Here is a 19,410-nt window from a genome sequence, read left to right as displayed (position 1 = left end):
CCGGGCATCCTATACAGAATCTGCCCCTAAATGTCCACTTTTCTTTATAAAACAGTACCTAAGCAGGTGCCCTTTTATTCTAGGCACCCTGCTATAAAATTACTCTCATGAGATAACTTTATAATAGGATTTCTGTGTTATAAAACATGCTCCCAGATCTAGCCTCAATAACACACAAATGCCAATACACACATTTAAACTTGTTCTGAAACAGGTGAAAATGTGTGTGTGTAACCTTTGCATGTACATTCATATTTTATAAAAATAAGCAAGTATATTGCAATGCTGCCTTTATTCTGCCCAAACTATATCCCCAGACAGATCACAAATGGGCAAACACTTTTCCATGCATATGTAATCATGAAAATTTATAAAAGCTTTTTATTCATGTGAAACAGACTTTACCTGCCTTTCCAGTTGATGCCCAGGGCGGCATTACAGCATTAGTGTTTCAGTACCATAAGTCCCCTTTCCAAAGAGCTTACACTCTGTACGGCCACTTATGGCACCTGTTGCTATATACAGTATTTGATTTTCATTACTTAAACTTGATTTCTGAAATTCTTTACTCGCTTGTGCATTTGTGTACATTTAAATAGATGGCATATGTAAATAAAAGCCTTTAAATTCCTATAAGTGGCCTAATATCAGCTTCCCCTCCCATGTATTCTACCTAACCTATCAACTGTTTTCCTATCACTACCATCCTATCACTACCATCCATATTGCTGCTGCTTGGGTTTTGGCCAGGTACTAGTGACCTGGATTGGCCACTGTGTGAACGGGCTACTGGGCTTGATGGACCATTGGTCTGACCCAGTAAGGCTATTCTTATCTGTCCCAACATCTTTTACATTAATGGCCTCCAGCAGCTCTGTTAGGTGGGATCTGAGAATGGAGGACAGCTGTAGGTAGCAAATGACATCACAATCTGGCTGGCAGCCACAGAAGCACTTTCAAGGCTTTTATTTCCCCCCCCCAAAAAAAAAAAAAAAAATTCCTCTGGCAAATAATTTTTACTTATATTGCTTGTTTACTGTAGTTAAATGTTGTTTTTATACATGAGCATATTTAAAAAAAAAAAAAAAAAGAGAGAAAGGGGGCTTTCCAGGAGTGCCCTCTTCATATGGATTCACTTTTAACATTTAGACAGTAGAGGTCCCATTAGGGAAAAATTACGTTGTATGCTATAAGACAAAGTAGTTTATTTTTACAATTTTAGGATGCCTTTCAAGTTGATGCCCAGGGCGGCATTACAGCATTAGTGTTTCAGTACCATAAGTCCCCTTTCCAAAGAGCTTACACTCTATACGGCACCTATGGCACCTGTTGCTATATACAGTATTTGATTTTCATTACTTAAACTTGTTTTCTGAAATTCTTTACTCGCTTGTGCATTTGTGTACATTTAAATAGATGGCATATGTAAATAAAAGCCTTTAAATTCCTATAAGTGGCCTAATATCAGCTTCCCCTCCCATGTATTCTACCTAACCTATCAACTGTTTTCCTATCACTACCATCCTATCACTACCATCCATATTGCTGCTGCTTGGGTTTTGGCCAGGTACTAGTAACCTGGATTGGCCACTGTGTGAACGGGCTACTGGGCTTGATGGACCATTGGTCTGACCCAGTAAGGCTATTCTTATCTGTCCCAACATCTTTTACATTAATGGCCTCCAGCAGCTCTGTTAGGTGGGATCTGAGAATGGAGGACAGCTGTAGGTAGCAAATGACATCACAATCTGGCTGGCAGCCACAGAAGCACTTTCAAGGCTTTTATTTCCCCCCCCCCCCCCCCAAAAAAAAAAAAAAAAATTCCTCTGGCAAATAATTTTTACTTATATTGCTTGTTTACTGTAGTTAAATGTTGTTTTTATACATGAGCATATTTTAAAAAAAAAAAAAAAGAGAGAGAAAGGGGGCTTTCCAGGAGTGCCCTCTTCATATGGATTCACTTTTAACATTTAGACAGTAGAGGTCCCATTAGGGAAAAATTACGTTGTATGCTATAAGACAAAGTAGTTTATTTTTACAATTTTAGGATGCCTTTCAAGTTGATGCCCAGGGCGGCATTACAGCATTAGTGTTTCAGTACCATAAGTCCCCTTTCCAAAGAGCTTACACTCTATACGGCACCTATGGCACCTGTTGCTATATACAGTATTTGATTTTCATTACTTAAACTTGTTTTCTGAAATTCTTTACTCGCTTGTGCATTTGTGTACATTTAAATAGATGGCATATGTAAATAAAAGGGTGTCAGAAATTTTGGTGTGCTTATATATTTCGGAGTCATTAACAGTGATAAATACTTCTTTGGGAAGTCACAGAGATATGCATGCACACATATTAGACTGGACACATGGTAATAGTCATAAGAGGCTCATAAGTAGCATCAGTTGTTAAGTATTCAACTCTGAGAAGCCAGAAACTTGATAACTAAGAAACTTAAATTTTTTTTTATTTGGTATTGTAAATAAATTGGGATATTTGAATTAGCTTAAGCCTTTTGCAGGTGATGTGACAGTTATCTGTACACTTTTCATTTTTAAAGTTATCAGCATATTTAAGTCTAGTTAGTGAAACCTCAGTAAATGTGAGGCGCTTACTCTTATACAGTCCATGAATAAAACACTACTTGGGGCTATCATTCACTTACACAGTCTACAAAAAAATTGTCCCCCTTTGTAGCTTGGATGCACCCTCCACCGTCACCCCACATTATAGCTCAGTGGTCTCAAACTCAAACCCTTTCTAGGGCCACATTTTGGATTTGTAGGTATTTGGAGGGCCTCAGAAAAAATAGTTAATGTCTTATTAAAGAAATGACAATTTTGCATGAGGTAAAACTCTTTATAGTTTATAAATCTTTCCTTTTGGCTAAGTCTTAATAATATTGTCATTTATAGCTAAAGAGAAATATGATCAAGAAACTGTTTTATTTTACTTGTGTGATTATGATAAACACACAGAGGACCTCAAAATAGTACCTGGCGGGCAGCATGTGGCCCCCCTAGGCCGCATGTTTGAGATCACTGTTATAGCTTATATGGTACGTGGCTAAATGTGATTGTCTTTTTTTCTAACTGCTTTTTCCACTAGCCCTCCAACAGCATTTAGCAGATATTAATGTTGATGGACCTGACACTGGATACGGTCACTGGATTGTTAGTACCTCAGGATCAAGAAGCAGCATCAATTCTTTGGTTGATGTATGTATATAAAGATAATTTTTTGTTTGTTTGTAAAGCAGTTTGAGGCATTCAGCAAATGCTTTGGGATTATTTTTGCTTTTAAATGCAATGACAATATACCAACTTCTTTTTTCTTTATATACAAGGGCAAAATAACATTGAGGGAAGGCTATAATATTTGGTCTTCAAAGTTTGAAAGAAACGAATATCACTAACTTCCTTTTTTGTCAACCAGTCCAGAATGCATGGATTATGCTCATCAGCCATCAGATGGAGACAGAGATTGAAAAGCTGTGAGCTCTGCCCTATAAGAGACACCATGCAGCACCAGCTCATTAGTATTCTCTGTCTCTAGCAAATGTTGACAAATATTCTGTGCAGCTAAAGACTGGTCTGGTGAGTTAGTTCCTGGGCCTAATTGAAGAACTGATCACCCAGTTGAGCTTTGGTGATTGGAAGGGGAGGTGGCATCCCTCCTTCTGATCTTCATTTTGGGATCTCTTCTTCTTTTTTTATTTTTTTTCTTGCAGGTGTATTCTGCGCATGTGCCGATCACTATCGCCAACGACCCATCCCATGCAAATTTAGCAACCCTCCGCAAACCTCATTTGCATGCATGTTTTTTTAAGAATGACTCATCTTTTTGAAATCATTACAGTAGCGGCTGCAACAGCGGCCTGTTAGATTTTACCTCGAATATTATGACTCGTCTTTTTGAAATCATTACAGTAGCGGCTGCGACAACGGCCTGTTAGATTTTACCTCAAATATTAGAGAATCTTCTCCTCAGAGAATACAGTAAAATATCTGATAAGCCACAAAGGAGTTCTTGTTCTATGCCTGGCAAAGCTAGATTCTGAGACAGGATGTTCCTGTCTAAGCAAAACAATTTTGTGCAACATTCTTGTTTTTCTTTTTGACTGCAAGAGAGGTTTTTCACGGCTCAATACTATATTTTAGTCTCCGTATTTCTGACAGATGTTTTAGCTAGTTTTGTGGCTTTCTCTGTGATAATGTGCATTAAATTAACATAATTAACTGAACCCTCCCCTGTCCATCTCTCTCTCTAGATATATACATTACATTACATTACATTACATTAGGGATTTCTATTCCGCCATTACCTTGCGGTTCAAGGCGGATTACAAAAGGTTAATTTAAAAAAGAACAGAGTTACAATGATTAGCTAGAGAGGTAAATTTTAGATCTTATAGACATTTTGCGGGTTGTTGAGGGTGAGGTGGTTTGTAAAAGAGTTAATAGGTGGTCATAGTGGAGATTCTTTTGTTATTATTAGTGCAGTAATGGGTAGATCAAATGTCAGTTTTAGAGTTACTAAGAGGTCGTGGTGTTATTGCTGTTTCAGGAATTTCTTGAAAAGTGTGGTTTTTATCGTCCTATAGTCTGGGGTGATCATCAGAAGGTTGGAGATCTGGTTGTCCAGCCTTGCGGCTTGAGTGGCTAGGATAAGATATATCTATATCTTATCATGCAGTTAGAAATTCTCTTCCTGTATAGATTAGATGTGAATAGGTAATAGAGGCACTAGATTTTTGGCAATTATCAAACAAATTAGCACAGGCCAATGCACCAAATCCCATAGGGATTTAAAGGGCTTCTATTAGCTGTGCAGCTTCATAAAAGAGGAGATGGTAGAACCACAGAACAATCTGTCCAGTAATCACGGAGGTTCAGGAGCCCTGAAGTGTGTGTGTGTTCATGGGAATTTCATAATTAGTCTAAGTGGAGAGTACTGTACTGTGGTAATTAGCTTTATAAAAGAGGCCCATATTTATTTATGAAATTTTTGAAGGTCTGATTTGTGTATCTTTCTGTAATTGGTTTTCTATTAAGTGTCCTTAAGCGATTATTAGTCTCGATTTTTTTTTTTTTGTAATCTTAGCAAAGGCCTCGAGCAAGTTGCAAGGAACAGAAGGTCCTTGTACTTGTATTTTTGTTTGGAAGCCCATGGGAACCTCCAGAGGAGTGTAGTGATATATGTTGGAGATCCATACCTTTTACGGAGTAGATAGGTGATCAGCTGTCTGCAATGTTAAGTCACAATGCCAAGGTTTCCCTATTTTTCAATCATCAGAAGGTACATGGATGCCCTCCTGCAGAAATAGCTTCATTCAGACTTATTGTACATCTTTCCCCCATGCTGGGCGGCATCTCATCTGGGATTGGGAATTCTGATTATGCTATATTTGGCCTAGTTACCTGTGGTACATGGATCTGGTTTGGCTGCATGAAATTTCCTTAAGAGAAGGGGCAAGTCATATTGCTTTTTTCTTATAATTTGGCCCTTGAGAGGGTGCAACTGAGGCATAAGGGTTACACAGATAGGGTGGTTACAACTCTTTTGCAGGCTAAGAAATGGTCTGCATGAATTAAGTGATTGTGCTGCCTCCGCCAGAAAGATTAGAGAAATGACTTTAGATTTTGTTGGCTTTCAATGTCCATAGAGTACTGCTGTTCTGCTTAGAGGTGACAACTGATTTGCAGATCAGACCACTCATTTGTGGTAGTTAGAAGTGCTACAAAGTGTGAAGCAGATACAAATTGACTATTTCAGACTGAATGAAGGAGGCAGTCTTTTCAACTTATGTTCTTAAAGGTCAAGGCCTTAGAGGTTATTTAATCAGGATCTTGATAGCAGGGCTAGTATTAGAAATGCTTGGGCACAGGACAGGAATTTAAGAGTAGGCCCCAAAGCCATCTGGCAGGCTGTGTTCTTCTACTTTGGGCAGGTCTGGGGACTCCCTGTGGCAGGGAGACCTAGAGCAATAGTGGGGATTGTTTGCAATCCCCACTAAGGCCAGCCTATAAGGCAGCATCTTGGGCAGAATTGTAATTGTAAGGCACCACTTGGTCTTTCTTGCACTCCTTTTCCAATCATTTTAGGTTGGATGTGCTTTTCATGCTCTGAACTGGTCTGCTCAGACTCAAGGAAAGAAAATTAGCAGGCAAGGTAACTTCTTTATTCTTTTTTTTTTTTTCTCATTGAAAGCCAAAGGTCAGGCCTGTTGAATCTAGATGGCATAAATTTATTAAAGACCACAAAAAGACCTGCTCCCAAGTCTCAGTATTGCTCAATGATAGATGAAGGTGAATTATCAGTTTCTGGGGAATAACTTTTTGAATTTCTCTTAGGTTTTCACCCGGGTATGTCCCACAGACAACATGCACCCTGAAGTGCACTGTGGGCATTACCCAAAAACATCATGCATTTACACCAACATATTTCTATTTTAAGTACCGTATTTGCCGGCGTATAGGACGACTGGGCGTATAAGACGACCCCCCAACTTTCAGTTAAAAAATAGAGTTTTGTGTTATACTCGCCGTATAAGACGACCCCTTCTTCCGCACACCTTCTCTACCGCCCCGGGTGCAGCACAGCCGGCCAGGTTCCCTTACTTTTGTGGCACTTCCCCGACCGACCGACAACAGCCCCGGTCCGACAAACCTCCCTGCCCTTAACCGCGAATCTAAATTACCTTCTTACAGCTGCTGTAAGAAGGTATTTAGATTCGCGGCTACAGGGCAGGGAGGATTGTCGGACCCGGGCTGTTATCAGTCGGTCGGGGAAGTGCCACAAAAGTAAGGGAACCTGGCCGGCTGTGCTGCAACCGGGGCGGGGCGGCCGCCCCTCGAACCGCGAGGCTACTCTCCTTCTCCTTACCTGCCATGCCTGCAGCACAGAACCGAACGGAAGTCTTCCCGACGTCAGCGCTGACGTCGGAGGGAGGGAGGGCTTTGTTTAAGCCCTCCCTCCCCTCCGACGTCAGCGCTGACGTCGGGAAGACTTCCGTTCGGCTCTGTGCTGCAAGCAGAGAAGGTAGGGAGAAGAAGAGCCGCGCGACTGAGTACATCCAGCCCCGCAAGTAAGGGCATGTAAACTGTACCCGGCGTATAAGACGACCCCCGACTTTGGGGATGATTTTAAGGTACTAAAAAGTCGTCTTATACGCCGGCAAATACGGTATATCTAAACATAATTATTCAAAAGTGCTCTGTGCAATACAAAAACTTTTAAAACATTCAATATAAGTGTCACTGTAGGAAAAATCAATATAAAAAAATAGCAGCCATCATTCAAAGGGTGCTTTAACTTAACTGGAGATAATTGCGGCTGTCCATATGATATAGGGTGCCTTAACTAAATGCCAGAATTTATTAATCCACTTACAATATATTCAGAATTCTGAAATAAAAACAGGCAAAACAAATCATCATTGGGTCATTCTCACTGGACAGTAAGACTTACCAGTAAATTTGAGAGACGAGATCATACAATACAATACAAATTTTATTTGTTTACCACCAATGCCTTAAAAAGTTCACAATAAAATTACAGTAAAAAAGAATTTACAACTTATTTAACACATATTCCTTAAGTAAGTTTTCAAGGTTTGTTTAAAATTCTTGTAATTATTAAACCAATCTGATCTGGTAAAGTTCTCTAAAGTTTAGCTGCCTGATAAGCCTGTGTCATGGTATACATTCTAGAATATTTTATCCCTCTTACCTGTGGAAATCCAAAAAAGGATTGTTGTCTCAAACCATAGGATTTAATTTCAGAATAACATAACAATGGAGGCATATATGTAGAGACATCTCCTTGATGTGTTTTAAACGTTAAAAAAATTTTTTAAACTGAATTCTAGCTTCAACTGGAAACCAGTGCAGTTTCAACATATATGATGTAATTCTATCTCTCTTTTTTTTTTTTCCAGTCCAAATACAGCAGAAGCCTAGTAGCCATATTTTGCAAAGTTTTTGTATTTTATGCAATATCAGTTTAGGCAGTCTAAAAAAAAGTGATATTACAATAATAATAATAATAATAATAATAATTTTATTCTTATATACCGCCATACCCAGCGAGTTCTAGGCGGTTTACATTAAATTAGATTAGGATCCACATAGACTTGTAGATTTACAACAAATTTATCGGATTAACAACAACTGTAGCCAAAAATTGGCAGATGAAAAGGGAAATTTACAACAAGTAAATTAATTCTGCCCTCTTCGTAGATGAAGAGGGCAGAATTAATTACAACAAATTTATCGGATTTACAACGGATTTGGTCAGACTTGGTGGATGAGGAAGGAAGTGGGTAGGAGAAGCAGGGGGAGATAGGAGCTATCGTGAAGGAGAAGAGTTGGGTAGGGGGCCCTGAGATTATCTGAAGGGTCGGTTAAGGGTCTTGTTTGCTGAAAAGGTAGGTTTTGAGTGATTTTCTGAAGTCGAGGTAGGTGGGGGCCTATCTTATCAATGATAGAAACAGCGATCAAAATACTTCCTGATCCTCAATTTCTAAAACAACCCAAATGATTTTTTTTGTTTATCAACTGAGTGACATAAGGGATTAATGATAGATTACTATCGAAAAATACTCCTAGAACTCTGATAGTTGAAACCACTGGATAATCTACAGTATATTATCAATTATCAAAGACTTATCATAACATCCTGAATAAGGAGTATTTACTAGTGCTGCCCGATTCAGGAAAAAAAATTTTGATTTGATTCAGCATATTGAATCAATTTTTTGATTCGATTTAGTTTTCCTGCCCAGTTGGGTGTTTTTTTCAAACATCCTGGTGGGTTTATTTTATAGCTTCTTCACCCCCTTTGCCCTCTGCTACTCACACTGACACTGTGGTGTAAACAAAATAAACAAAAAAGACTTTTCCTCTCTGTTAAATACTAGCTCACGTTCGCGGTTTAACACCAGCTCTGGTAGGATATACATTTCATATCTGACATATTGTAATCACAAAACAGAAAATAAAATTATTTTTTCTACCTTTTCTTGTCTGGTCATTATTCAATTCATGTTGGTCCCAGGCTCTGATTGTCTTCTGATAACTCACTTGCCAGAGTCTCCTGCCCATTTGTCATTTTCTTCTTTCTCGGTGCTAACCATCCATCTTCCATCTCTGTCCTCCCCTTCCATTTCCCTTCCCTCCCCCGGAGGTCTGGCATCTTTCTGGTATTTTTGTCTCCATTCCCACCGCTTCAGCAATGGACCCCCACCATCCCTAGATCCACCATCTCTCCTTTTCTCAACTACCCTTTCATCCAGCATCTCTCTCTCCTTCCCCTCCACCCCAGGGTGCACCATCTCTCCCATTCTCTTCCCAACTACCCTCCTATCCAGTATCTCTGTCCTTCCCCCTCTACACCATCCCTTGTGTCCAACTTCTCTCCCTTTCTGTTCCCTCCCTAAATCCCATTGTCCACCATCTCTCTCCCTCTCTATTTTTAGGCCCATTATTTCTTCTCCCCTCCCTCCCCCCCAGTCTAGCATATGCAAGTCTCTTTGAACCCCTCTTTCCCTCCATGTACTGCTACACCAGGGCCTCCCCTCCCCCCCAAAGGCCTGCATGTTCCCCCCCTTCTTTGCAGCATCTTCCGGCCTTTAGCTCAATACCCTGCTGCATCCCCACTCCATTCTTCCCACCAGCCTCGCTCCCTTCTGCCTTAGAAATCTGCAGATAACCAAGCAAGTAAAATGTCTGATGTGAGCTGTTAACTGTGAACCATATGGGAACTGTGAACCAGGCACCTGCAACAGGAAGAGCAGGTTAGAGAAGCACTAGGCTCACTGCACTGCCAGCTGGACTGGACTGCTGTCAAACTGGGATTTTTAGACCATTTGAGAGGCAGGCTAGGAGTGGGCGTTCAGAGTTGATACCTGTGTGTGTGTGGAGGGGGGGGTGGTAGCAGCACAAATGTAAACATTGGCCCCTGTTCACTGAAGACCTTTGGTATAGCACTAATTTATCTTGTCTACACTTAACACATTATACACATGGGACAGTATTTATTGCATACACATACATGCATATACCATACAGGAACACACAGATCTGTAGTGTGCATGTACTGTACATACCAGACAACAGTGCTGACAATACAAACATGACTGCTGTGCACATAGCAGCATACCCTAAACTATATACCCATGAGAGTGTCTGTATGCACATATATTATACACAGACTGCACATACGTACACACACAAGGACAGTGCTGATTCTATCCACATAGGACTGCTAGCCAGGCTCTGGCGGCAGTGCTGCCTGAAGGGCATGAGATGGTAGTTAATGATGTCGAGCAACAGCTTCTGACAGACGGGGTTGGAGTACATGAAGTCGACTGGACACGTGTCATGAGCTCAGGCGCCAGGATGAGGGCAAAGCGGAGGAGCTTCATAAGGTTTGGCACATGCTGCATGTGCGTCTCGCGCTTGTGCTCCATCCAGAGCATGGACATCTGGAAGAGCGCTAGCTTAGACTTGATGGGCGGTGGTAGCGAGTTGAGCAAGGCGTGCAGCTCGTCATAGTTGAGCAACAGCACATCCTCCACCAGGTACTTGTTGGCCAGCTTCTTAGTCTCCTCCAGGCCACGCAGGGCGGCGATCTTGCACACCTGCTTGTAATTCTGCACTGAGATCTGGTCGTTGAGGAACTGCACGCAAAGGTGGGTCACCTGCAGGATGTGCAGGATCTTGCTCACCAACAGGACCTTCTCCACAGTGTCCAGTGATAGTGTCACGTTGGAGGTGTACAGGTACTCCACCAGTTGCAGCCCGATGAACGAACAGCCCTGCAGCACCAGGTTGTTGATGGCCTGCGGGTTGGCCAGCAGCTTGTCTTTGGGCAACGAAGGCGTGCTAAACTCGTCCTATGGCCCCACTGGCTAGGCAACCACCTCCCCGCCTGGCTGCAGCACTTCCGAATCAGCCAGGCCAATTTTTTTAAAAAAACCAAATCGATTCACCCAAAGTGAATCGGTAAATCGATTTGAATCGGAAATTGGGCAGCATTAGTATTTACTATCATTAATTTTGTTTTTTCTCTATACAGTTTAAATTGAAATTCAGTCATCTTAGCTTAGGCATGGAAGTGTTGCCCCCCCTTCCCCCTCAAATCTGAGATTTATTTTCAGTTTTAACCATTTGCTACAAACTGTCCACATTATTGCAAAGTCTATTGACGCTTTTTACCCACAGGTTTTTTTTTAAATAAGAGTATGCGTTTCCTTTCTCCTAGGAAATTGCAAAGAGAAAAGTACCTGTAGAGATGAACACTTTTGTCAACCCAATCTGTCATTTTAATAATGCAAAACTATACAGTGTTGAAAATTGTCCTTTGTTTTTGTGTGCATCTTAACTAGTAATTTATTTTTATTTTTCTTAACTAGTAGTTTCTTTTTTAGGGTGATTCTACTAATGGCTCAGGTGATGGAAAAGGAGTCAAATCCCTTGTAAATAAAATGACTGTTGCTTTAAAGACCAAATCTGTGAATGTGAAGGAGAAAGTGATCAGTTTTATTGAAAATACATCAGCCCCTGTCGATAGGTGAGAATTGTTCTATGAGGTCAGCATATTCTTTGTATAAGTTTAGTTGTAAGCTTTTCTGCATAAAATGACAAACTCCCTTTCATAAACCCTGTGGTGATTGATTGATTAGAAATTTATATGCTGATGAGATGGGTTGGTTTCTAGGTACAGAGGGGAGCTGTGTTCTAGGATTGTCAATGTGTTCTAGGATTTTTGTAGGCAGTCTATGAATGGTGCAATGTAATATAGTATAAGGCTGCCTCTATAGTCATGACACCTTTTCTAGTACCACATGTTTTAAATGGTGTGATAGGCTATTTAAAGTCAGCATAAGTATCCTAAAACCCACAATTTTTGCCTATTGTTTGCTAGATGTCATTCTCCTAAACATACTGTCATGGGACCAGAATTTTTAACAGATTCCAGATAAGAAACTAAACTAAACCATAGGCTTAAACAGTGGTACCTTGGATTACAAGCATAATCCGTTCCAGGAACATGCTCGTAATCCAAAATGCTCGTTTATCAAAGCGAGTTTCCCCATAGGAAATAATGGAAACTCGCTTTGATACGTTCCCACTCCCCGAGGCCAGCGGCGCTGCTCTATCCCCCCCCCCCACGAGAACCGGCATTGCTCCCTCCGAAGGCCCCCCCCCCACGATCCGTCTCCCCCCCACGATCTGGCACTCCCCCCCTGCTGTGATCGGGCATCCCCCGGCGCGATTGGGCACCCCCACCACTGCTGCTTACTGTCATCTGGGCACTGGCATGTCCTGTGCGTTGGTGCCGGTGCCCGAAGATCGTCCTCCTCTTGCTGGGCCTTGAGCATCTGCGCATGCTCAAGGCTTGCGAGTTCATGTTCTCAAGGCCCAGCAAGAAGAGGAGGCCGATGCCCAGATGACAGTAAGCAGCGGCGGGGGGGGTGCCCAATTGCGGCGGGGGGGGGGGGGGTGCCGGATAGCGGGAGGGTGCTCGTAAATCGAGCCATGCTCGGTTTCCGAGGTGCCGATTTTGCAAATGTTTTGCTCGTCTTGCAAAACACTTGCAAACTGGTGCACTCGTAAACCGAGGTACCACTGTATACCGCATCGTCTCTAATAACAATAGAGCTCGGCACGGTTTACAAAAATTAGAAAAGAGAACAAGTACAATATGAATTTGGAATAGTAAGGAGAGGAGTGGAATTTACAGCTTTGAAAATAGCCAGGTTTTCAGATGTTTTCGAAATGGTTGGAAAGAGTCTAGATCGCGCAGTTGAACAGAAAAAGTATTCCACAACTTAGTAATATTGAAAAGTAGAAATTTCTCTAGATTGCCAACGTAAATAACGCCTATTGGCATTGGAAAGGCCAATTTAAATTTTTGAGTGGATCTGGTGATATTAGATCTTACAGAATTCCATGACAGGGGAATTAAAGGCAGAAGGAACCCACCCCCCTTCCCCCGCTACCTCTAGATAAGGAAATGAGTAGTAACAGTAGTAAGTCACACTTTCACAAAATTAAAAGTCTGATGCACATACTGTAATAACATTATAGTGATCCTTTTATTATGTGTTTTACAAGCAATGAAATGTTCATTTTAGCATTATTTGTAAACTTGTCTGCATACTTTGATCTTTCAAATTCCTTTTCTTTTTAAGTACTTGGAACATTCTGGAAGAAACATGCTTATATCTTCCCGTGGCCCCCCTTAACCTTTTTTGTCTTTTCCATTTTATTTGAAATTGATTTTTGTATTCTGTCCTCTGCCTTAATTTGCCGTAGAATGTCTTTCAGTCTTCCATGGCCAGACAGATCCAGTATGGAGCGGTAAGCCAATGTGTCTAGCATCTGAATTTCACCATCTTGCATATTTCAGCACCAGTTTGCCATCCTTTAAGTATTAGTCACACTGGCAGAATGTCTGCGATTTCCATCCTACTTCCTTTGACAAACTGACACCTAAGAGATATATAAAAGGCTGATTCCAAATTAAATTAGTATTCTTTTGATTGTGTTATATGTTAATTCTGCATACAAAGTTAAAGCTCAAAAACAATAGACCCCCCCCCCAGGCTGCACAGAAGGAAGAAAGAGAGGCAGAGTTCTGAATTTTAGGCTAGTCTCTATTTTGTTTCTCATCCCATCTTATGTTTTTGTAAACAGAATAGTTGGTGCACTGCTTTTGCTTGAACTTGTGCACTTTATATATTTCAGATAGATTTTTTTTTCTCTATGGTCTTCAAAAATGATGGGCCAACAAAAGATCCAATCAACAGCAAAATTAATATATTATCAGAAAAGAGCAGTGAAGGTTCTGTTTAGGATTTTTGGATATTTGTTCTAACTACTGTTTGTAAATTTAAACTGGAGTAATTGGATTATTTTTCATTACAGCAGTTAGTACAAAACAAAACAATTTTTCACCTTTTTCAAATGAACTGTGGTTATATGCATTGAACATTATAATTACCTAGTGGTCACTTGAGCATCTCTGGCCAGATACTAATTAAAATGTCCATTTGTGTTTTAATAAATGATTTTAGAAGTGTGGTAATGCTCTCTCGAATGTACTGCAAGACACACATTTATACTTTATGAATGGAGCACTTTGGTTGCCTGAGATCAGGCTATCTAGGACTAGCAAACAAATAAGTCCCTGAAGTTTATGCTGGTCACTTTACTCTATGAAGGGTGGCACTGTCATTCTCTCGATATAGAGAGGCCATTTATACCAATATATGGGTTACTTCTGTATGTACACATCCTAATACTTTTGGGCTTTCAGCTGATTAGGATATGGGGCTGAGATTTGACATCATAAACTTCAATCACAGTTACCTGGGAATATTAATCCAGTTGGAATTATGTGCAAAAAAATTAAATTCTACATACCATTTTAAAAATCTATATCCACTCTATTTTAAAATTCTGCTTTCTTGAATATTTTTTGTATAGAATTTCCCCACATAAAGGCCTAGCTTTATCGTCCCTCCAGACCGGCATAGAAACTTATAATACTGTGTTATTTGGTACATAAATGAGAGCTAAGAGCCAAATATCTTCTAACGATAATAAACTTTTGCTCGTTATGACAGGGGTTGCCATACAGCAAATTATGAAAAACTGGAAAATTTGGGATAGGCTGAATTATAATTTTAGGTGGAATTCGTTATGCCAAGTTTTTAAAATGGAGCAGGTAATAGCCATACAGCAGGGGCATTTTAAGAAATTTAGGGATGTTTGGGAGCCATTGATGAAATATTGTATAGCATGAATATTATTTTTTTCCCTTTGTTCATACACGTCCAGAGTGGGGGGGATACATTGGTTTTTTTTATGCTTAAGAACAATTTGTTGGGTATAAGGGAGGGAGGGAGAGTTATTTGATGTGAATTAGACTTGGATGGAATATTAAGTGATGTTAAAGTGTAAAGTAATTGTATCTTATGTTGCATTTATTGAGAGTTTTAAAAATGAATGAAGAATTTTAAAAAAAGAAACTTATGGGTTATAATACACCTCGATCAATAGGTGGAGACTGAGACACAAACTTTTGGTTGTAGTATAAGTGGGCTGTGCAGTCCCATTACAAATAGTCTGTTCTCAGTCTTCAGCAGGTGGAGGTGGTAAGCCTGTGCAGTCTTTCTCTGGTTTAGTGTAGGGCTGTTGGATATTGTTTAATTTGGCTTTTTTGTTCCTGGTTGTGGTTCTGGATTGAGCTTCGGGGACCCTTTTGGGGGTCCATCCAACCTTGTGGGTGACACACTCGACTGGTCGAGTCCCTCCCCCCATGTCCCTCACCTCCCCAAATCTTTAATTCAGAGGTGCCTCAGCTGTAACCCTTGCCTCAGCTGTAACCCTTGCCACTAGACAAGACTTAGAAAGCCAGTGGGGTCTGTTCAAGTTAAATTAGTTTCGTATATTAAAAAATCCTGAGGCAGTGCCGGTCTGAAGGGAAGCCTTCAATTGAGGTAAATTGGGTTTAATTGCTAACCGGCACTTTTGTTTTGCTTAGTAGTGGTTTTCACAATGAGCACTTTTAAGCTAAAAAAAAAAAAGTGCTCATTGTGCTCCTGGCACAGTGTTGATGTGGATGGCGTGTGCTTGGAGTATCTTAAGTAGAGTTTTGACGTAGCTCCCTTGGCGGTCCAGGTGGTGATTTGTGTCTGTCTGAAAATCCGGCCTTGTATCCAGTGGTCCAAGCGAGTTCTTGACCGGGAGTCTGATGACTGGTCCTTGGTGGATCAGGAGGTTGCTAAAATTGAGCTGGGTGCTTCTTATCTCTTGGATGCCATGTATGACTTGTTGCAGGCTTCGGCCCTATGACTCTCGAAGTGGAATCTCGCTGTACCCTGTGGCTTCAGGGTTGGTCGGCGGATGCCGTGTCTAAGACTAAGCTTAGTAAATTTCCGTTTCGAGGATCTTTCCTGTTTGGCGAGGAGTTGAACAAGTTAGTTCAGGTCTTGATAGACTCTAAGGTGCCCTGTCTTCCTAAAGACCGTCCTCACCTGCCTTCATGGGGTGGTGTCGCCTAGGGGCGTTTGCATGATTTTCGGTGGTTCTGCCCTGGTCGGGGGGGGTGTGGCTTCTTTTCCTCCCAGGGCTGTTTCTTTCAGTGCATGCAGTCTTTTTGGGGTGCCTGCTGGAGGTTGACTCCCTCAGAGGCCCCCCCACCGCTGCCCACCAGGCCCAATGACTCCTTGCAGGCCCTTCCCCTGGTGCTGGTAGGAGCCAGGTTGTAAGAGTTTTACCAGGGGTGGGCCAAGATCACAATTTCTCAGTAGGTCCTGAAAGTGATTCGGGACGGATATGCTCTAGAATTTTCCTGACCTTTGCCAGATTGTTTCCTCTCTTCTCCTTGTCTGGCGGCTTGGAAGAAGTGGGCTTTTCGTCAGACGCTGCAAAGATTGCTCAACCACAAAGCGGTGGTTCCAGTGCCTCCTCAGAAGTTTTGCACCGACAGGTTTTCAATTTATTTTGTGGTGCCCAAGAAAGAGGGGTCTTTTCAGCCCATTTTGGATCTGTAAGGGGTCAACAGGGCGGTCCTGAGATCTGTAATTCTTGCCATTCAGCCAGGGGAATTTCTCAATCTGACGGAGGCCTACCTGCATGTTTCCATTTAGGCCTCCCATCAGCACTTCCTTTGGTTTGTGATTTTGGGAAAGCACTTTCAGTTTTGTGCACTTCCGTTTGGTCTGGCCACAGCTCCATGGACTTTCACTGAACTCTGAGGACTTTCTTAAGAGATCAGACTCCACAGGTGACCCTTGAGGGAAGAAATGCTTAAGAGATCAGACTCCACAGGTGACCCTTGAGGGAAGAAATGCTGGCCTAGTGCCTAACTCTCAATAAGCCTGGTTCTAAGAGAGAGGTTGTAGGCCCACCCCTAGCTCATTTCTTTACTTATAGCAACCTGTGAACTAGTGTCTGCCTCTGGAACAGGGCATTACTTTGATAGGATTTTTCTGCCCTTTCTTTTTTTTCTTTTCTTTTTATTCTAGGTGTAAGTTATTCTGCACCTCACCAAAGCTGCTGCTCAGCTTACAACTTCTGTCTCTGTGCAGACAAAAATGTTACCCAGGCAGAGGGAGTAGTTCATGTACAAGCTGTCTTCAGCTTGAATCCCTCATGAAGGAAGTAAAAGAACTGAGCAAGGAGGTGGCAAGGTTGAGAAGCATCCGTGAGAATGAAAGGTACATCGATGAAATGGTTCATAATGCTTCAAAGACTTCCAATAGTGGGGAAGAAGAGGCTGTGCTGAGGGAAGGCAGCTGGACTCGGATTACAGAACAATGCAAGATTGGTGCTATGACTCCCCCTGCCTTTGAACTGAAGAACCAATATGCTGTCCTGGAAGTGGAGGAGATGAGAGCATCCCAAGGAGAGGAAGGATCAAAACTTGAAATCCCCAAAATTACTGGATCCGTGACCACTAGGAGGTGTAAGGTAGTGGTAGTTGGCGATTCCCTTCTGAGGGGTACAGAGGCATCCATCTGCAAGCCAGACATGATGTTATGAAAGGTATGTTGTCTGCCTGGTGCCAAAATCCAAGATGGTATGGAGAGCTTACCGAGACTCATCAAGCCTGATGACTACTATCCTATGCTGCTCATCAGCATTGGCACTAACGATACTGCCAGGTACCCCTGCGAACGTGTCAAAAGTGGCTCTGTGAGAGAAGGTGAAGCAGTCAGATGCGCAGTTGGTATTCTCGTCCATCCTGGCAAGGGCAGATAAGCGCATGGCTTCCAAGGGCTGCTGAGCAGTGATGGTGTGCATCTATCAAAGAAGGGAAGAAGTGTCTTCGCCAGCAGGCTGGCTAATCTACTGAAGAGGGCTTTAAACTAGAAGTGATGGGGTAGGGTGATCAAAGCTCCCGGGTGAGTATAAGCCCTCAGGTAAGTAAATCACTGAATACCTCTCCACAGATGGGAAAAGGGGGCAATGTCTGAAAAGCAGTATATACCAATGCTTGAAGTATAGAAAACAAGATTTTAGATCTAGAAGCTGTGATGGAAGAAAAGGAGTTGGATATAGTGGCGATCACAGAGACATGGTTCACGGAGAACCATGACTGGGATGTAGCTATACCGGACTATAATCTGTTCAGGAAAGACAGGGTAGTAAGAAAAGGAGGAGGAAGAGTATTATATGTTAAAGATCATATTAAAGCCACACAACTGCAGGATCTGCAGGGCAAAGAAGAGGCAGTGGCGTACCTAGCATATGTGACACTCGGGACCCATCATTTTTTGGCACTCCCCCATCTGTATGAAAAACATGATTTTTAGTAACAAGCCACACTTTATATCTTACTTTGTGCGGCAAGTTCCAGGCTCCGCCCCATCCGGTACATGACATTTAAATTTGAGCACTTTGCGGCGATCTTGCAGTGCGTCTTGCAGTATGTCTTGAATAATTTAATTGTACCCTTAAACAAACAAAACATAAATAGGTTATATATAAATAAAATTATTTTACTGATTTTATCATTCTTTTTCTTAATGATAAGTTTTTCTCCACATCCTAATCGTTCTTTAACCCCTACTCTTTCAGATCACCATTCTAATGCCATGGAAAATACTAAATTACCAATTCAAGTTATTTGGGGGAACAGACCTTGTAAATCCATTCCCATTAATAAGATTTCTCGTTCTTCCGAACGTTTAGATATTAAACTAGAACCTTTGCTTTCTGATTCTCTAAATAAACTTTTTAATATAGGCCTTATAAACATCCGCTCTATCAAATCAAAATACCATTTGATACATGATATCATTACACAACAAAATTTGGACATACTTTGCTTAACAGAAACATGGCTCACCACTGGCGAAGAAGCCTATTTATCCTATGCTTGTCCTCAAGGCTATTCATTTTTCTTTAACCACCGTAATAATAAAAGAGGAGGAGGATTAGCAATCATCTTCCGAAACTCATTATTAATACAGATAGATTATTCCCAAGCCAATTCTACTATTGAATTCTTACAATGTTCCTTATTGACCAAACCCAGGACTGATATATTATTAATATATTTACCACCCCCACTATCTACTGATATTATAACCCATCTTCAATTTTTACTTTTTGATTTCAGTAGCTCTTCTTTAAACCCTATAATATTGGGAGACTTTAATATCCATTTTGACGAACCAAATAATAATAATACAAAAACTATCTTATCACATTTAAATCAACTGGATCTCCACCCTGTAATATCCCAACCCACTCATCAGGCTGGTCATACATTAGATATGGCCCTAATATCAACAACTTCAAAAAATAAACTTTTCTTGAATAATTGTGTTCCTGTTCCATGGTCTGATCACTACTTACTCTCGTTAACATATAGTTCTGTTCATTGTAC

General features: G+C 41.2%; 1 protein-coding gene across 2 annotated transcripts in view; it reads left to right on the top strand.

The window, feature by feature from the left end:
- Positions 1 to 19,410, top strand: part of TBC1D23 (TBC1 domain family member 23) — a 116,031-nt gene that overhangs the window by 70,453 nt on the left and 26,168 nt on the right. Inside the window, exons 13-15 of one of the 2 annotated variants that reach the window (XM_033940376.1) lie at positions 3,109 to 3,218; positions 11,432 to 11,574; positions 13,323 to 13,367. In XM_033940376.1, coding sequence (XP_033796267.1) covers positions 3,109 to 3,218; positions 11,432 to 11,574; positions 13,323 to 13,367 — 298 coding nt within the window. The remainder of the gene's footprint in view (positions 1 to 3,108; positions 3,219 to 11,431; positions 11,575 to 13,322; positions 13,368 to 19,410) is intronic. The other variant, XM_033940377.1, reaches the window with a different exon arrangement.

Source organism: Geotrypetes seraphini, chromosome 4, assembly GCF_902459505.1.
Source record: "Geotrypetes seraphini chromosome 4, aGeoSer1.1, whole genome shotgun sequence".
Classification (NCBI taxonomy): Eukaryota; Metazoa; Chordata; class Amphibia; order Gymnophiona; family Dermophiidae; genus Geotrypetes; species Geotrypetes seraphini.
This window is presented reverse-complemented; position numbering and strand designations above follow the sequence as displayed.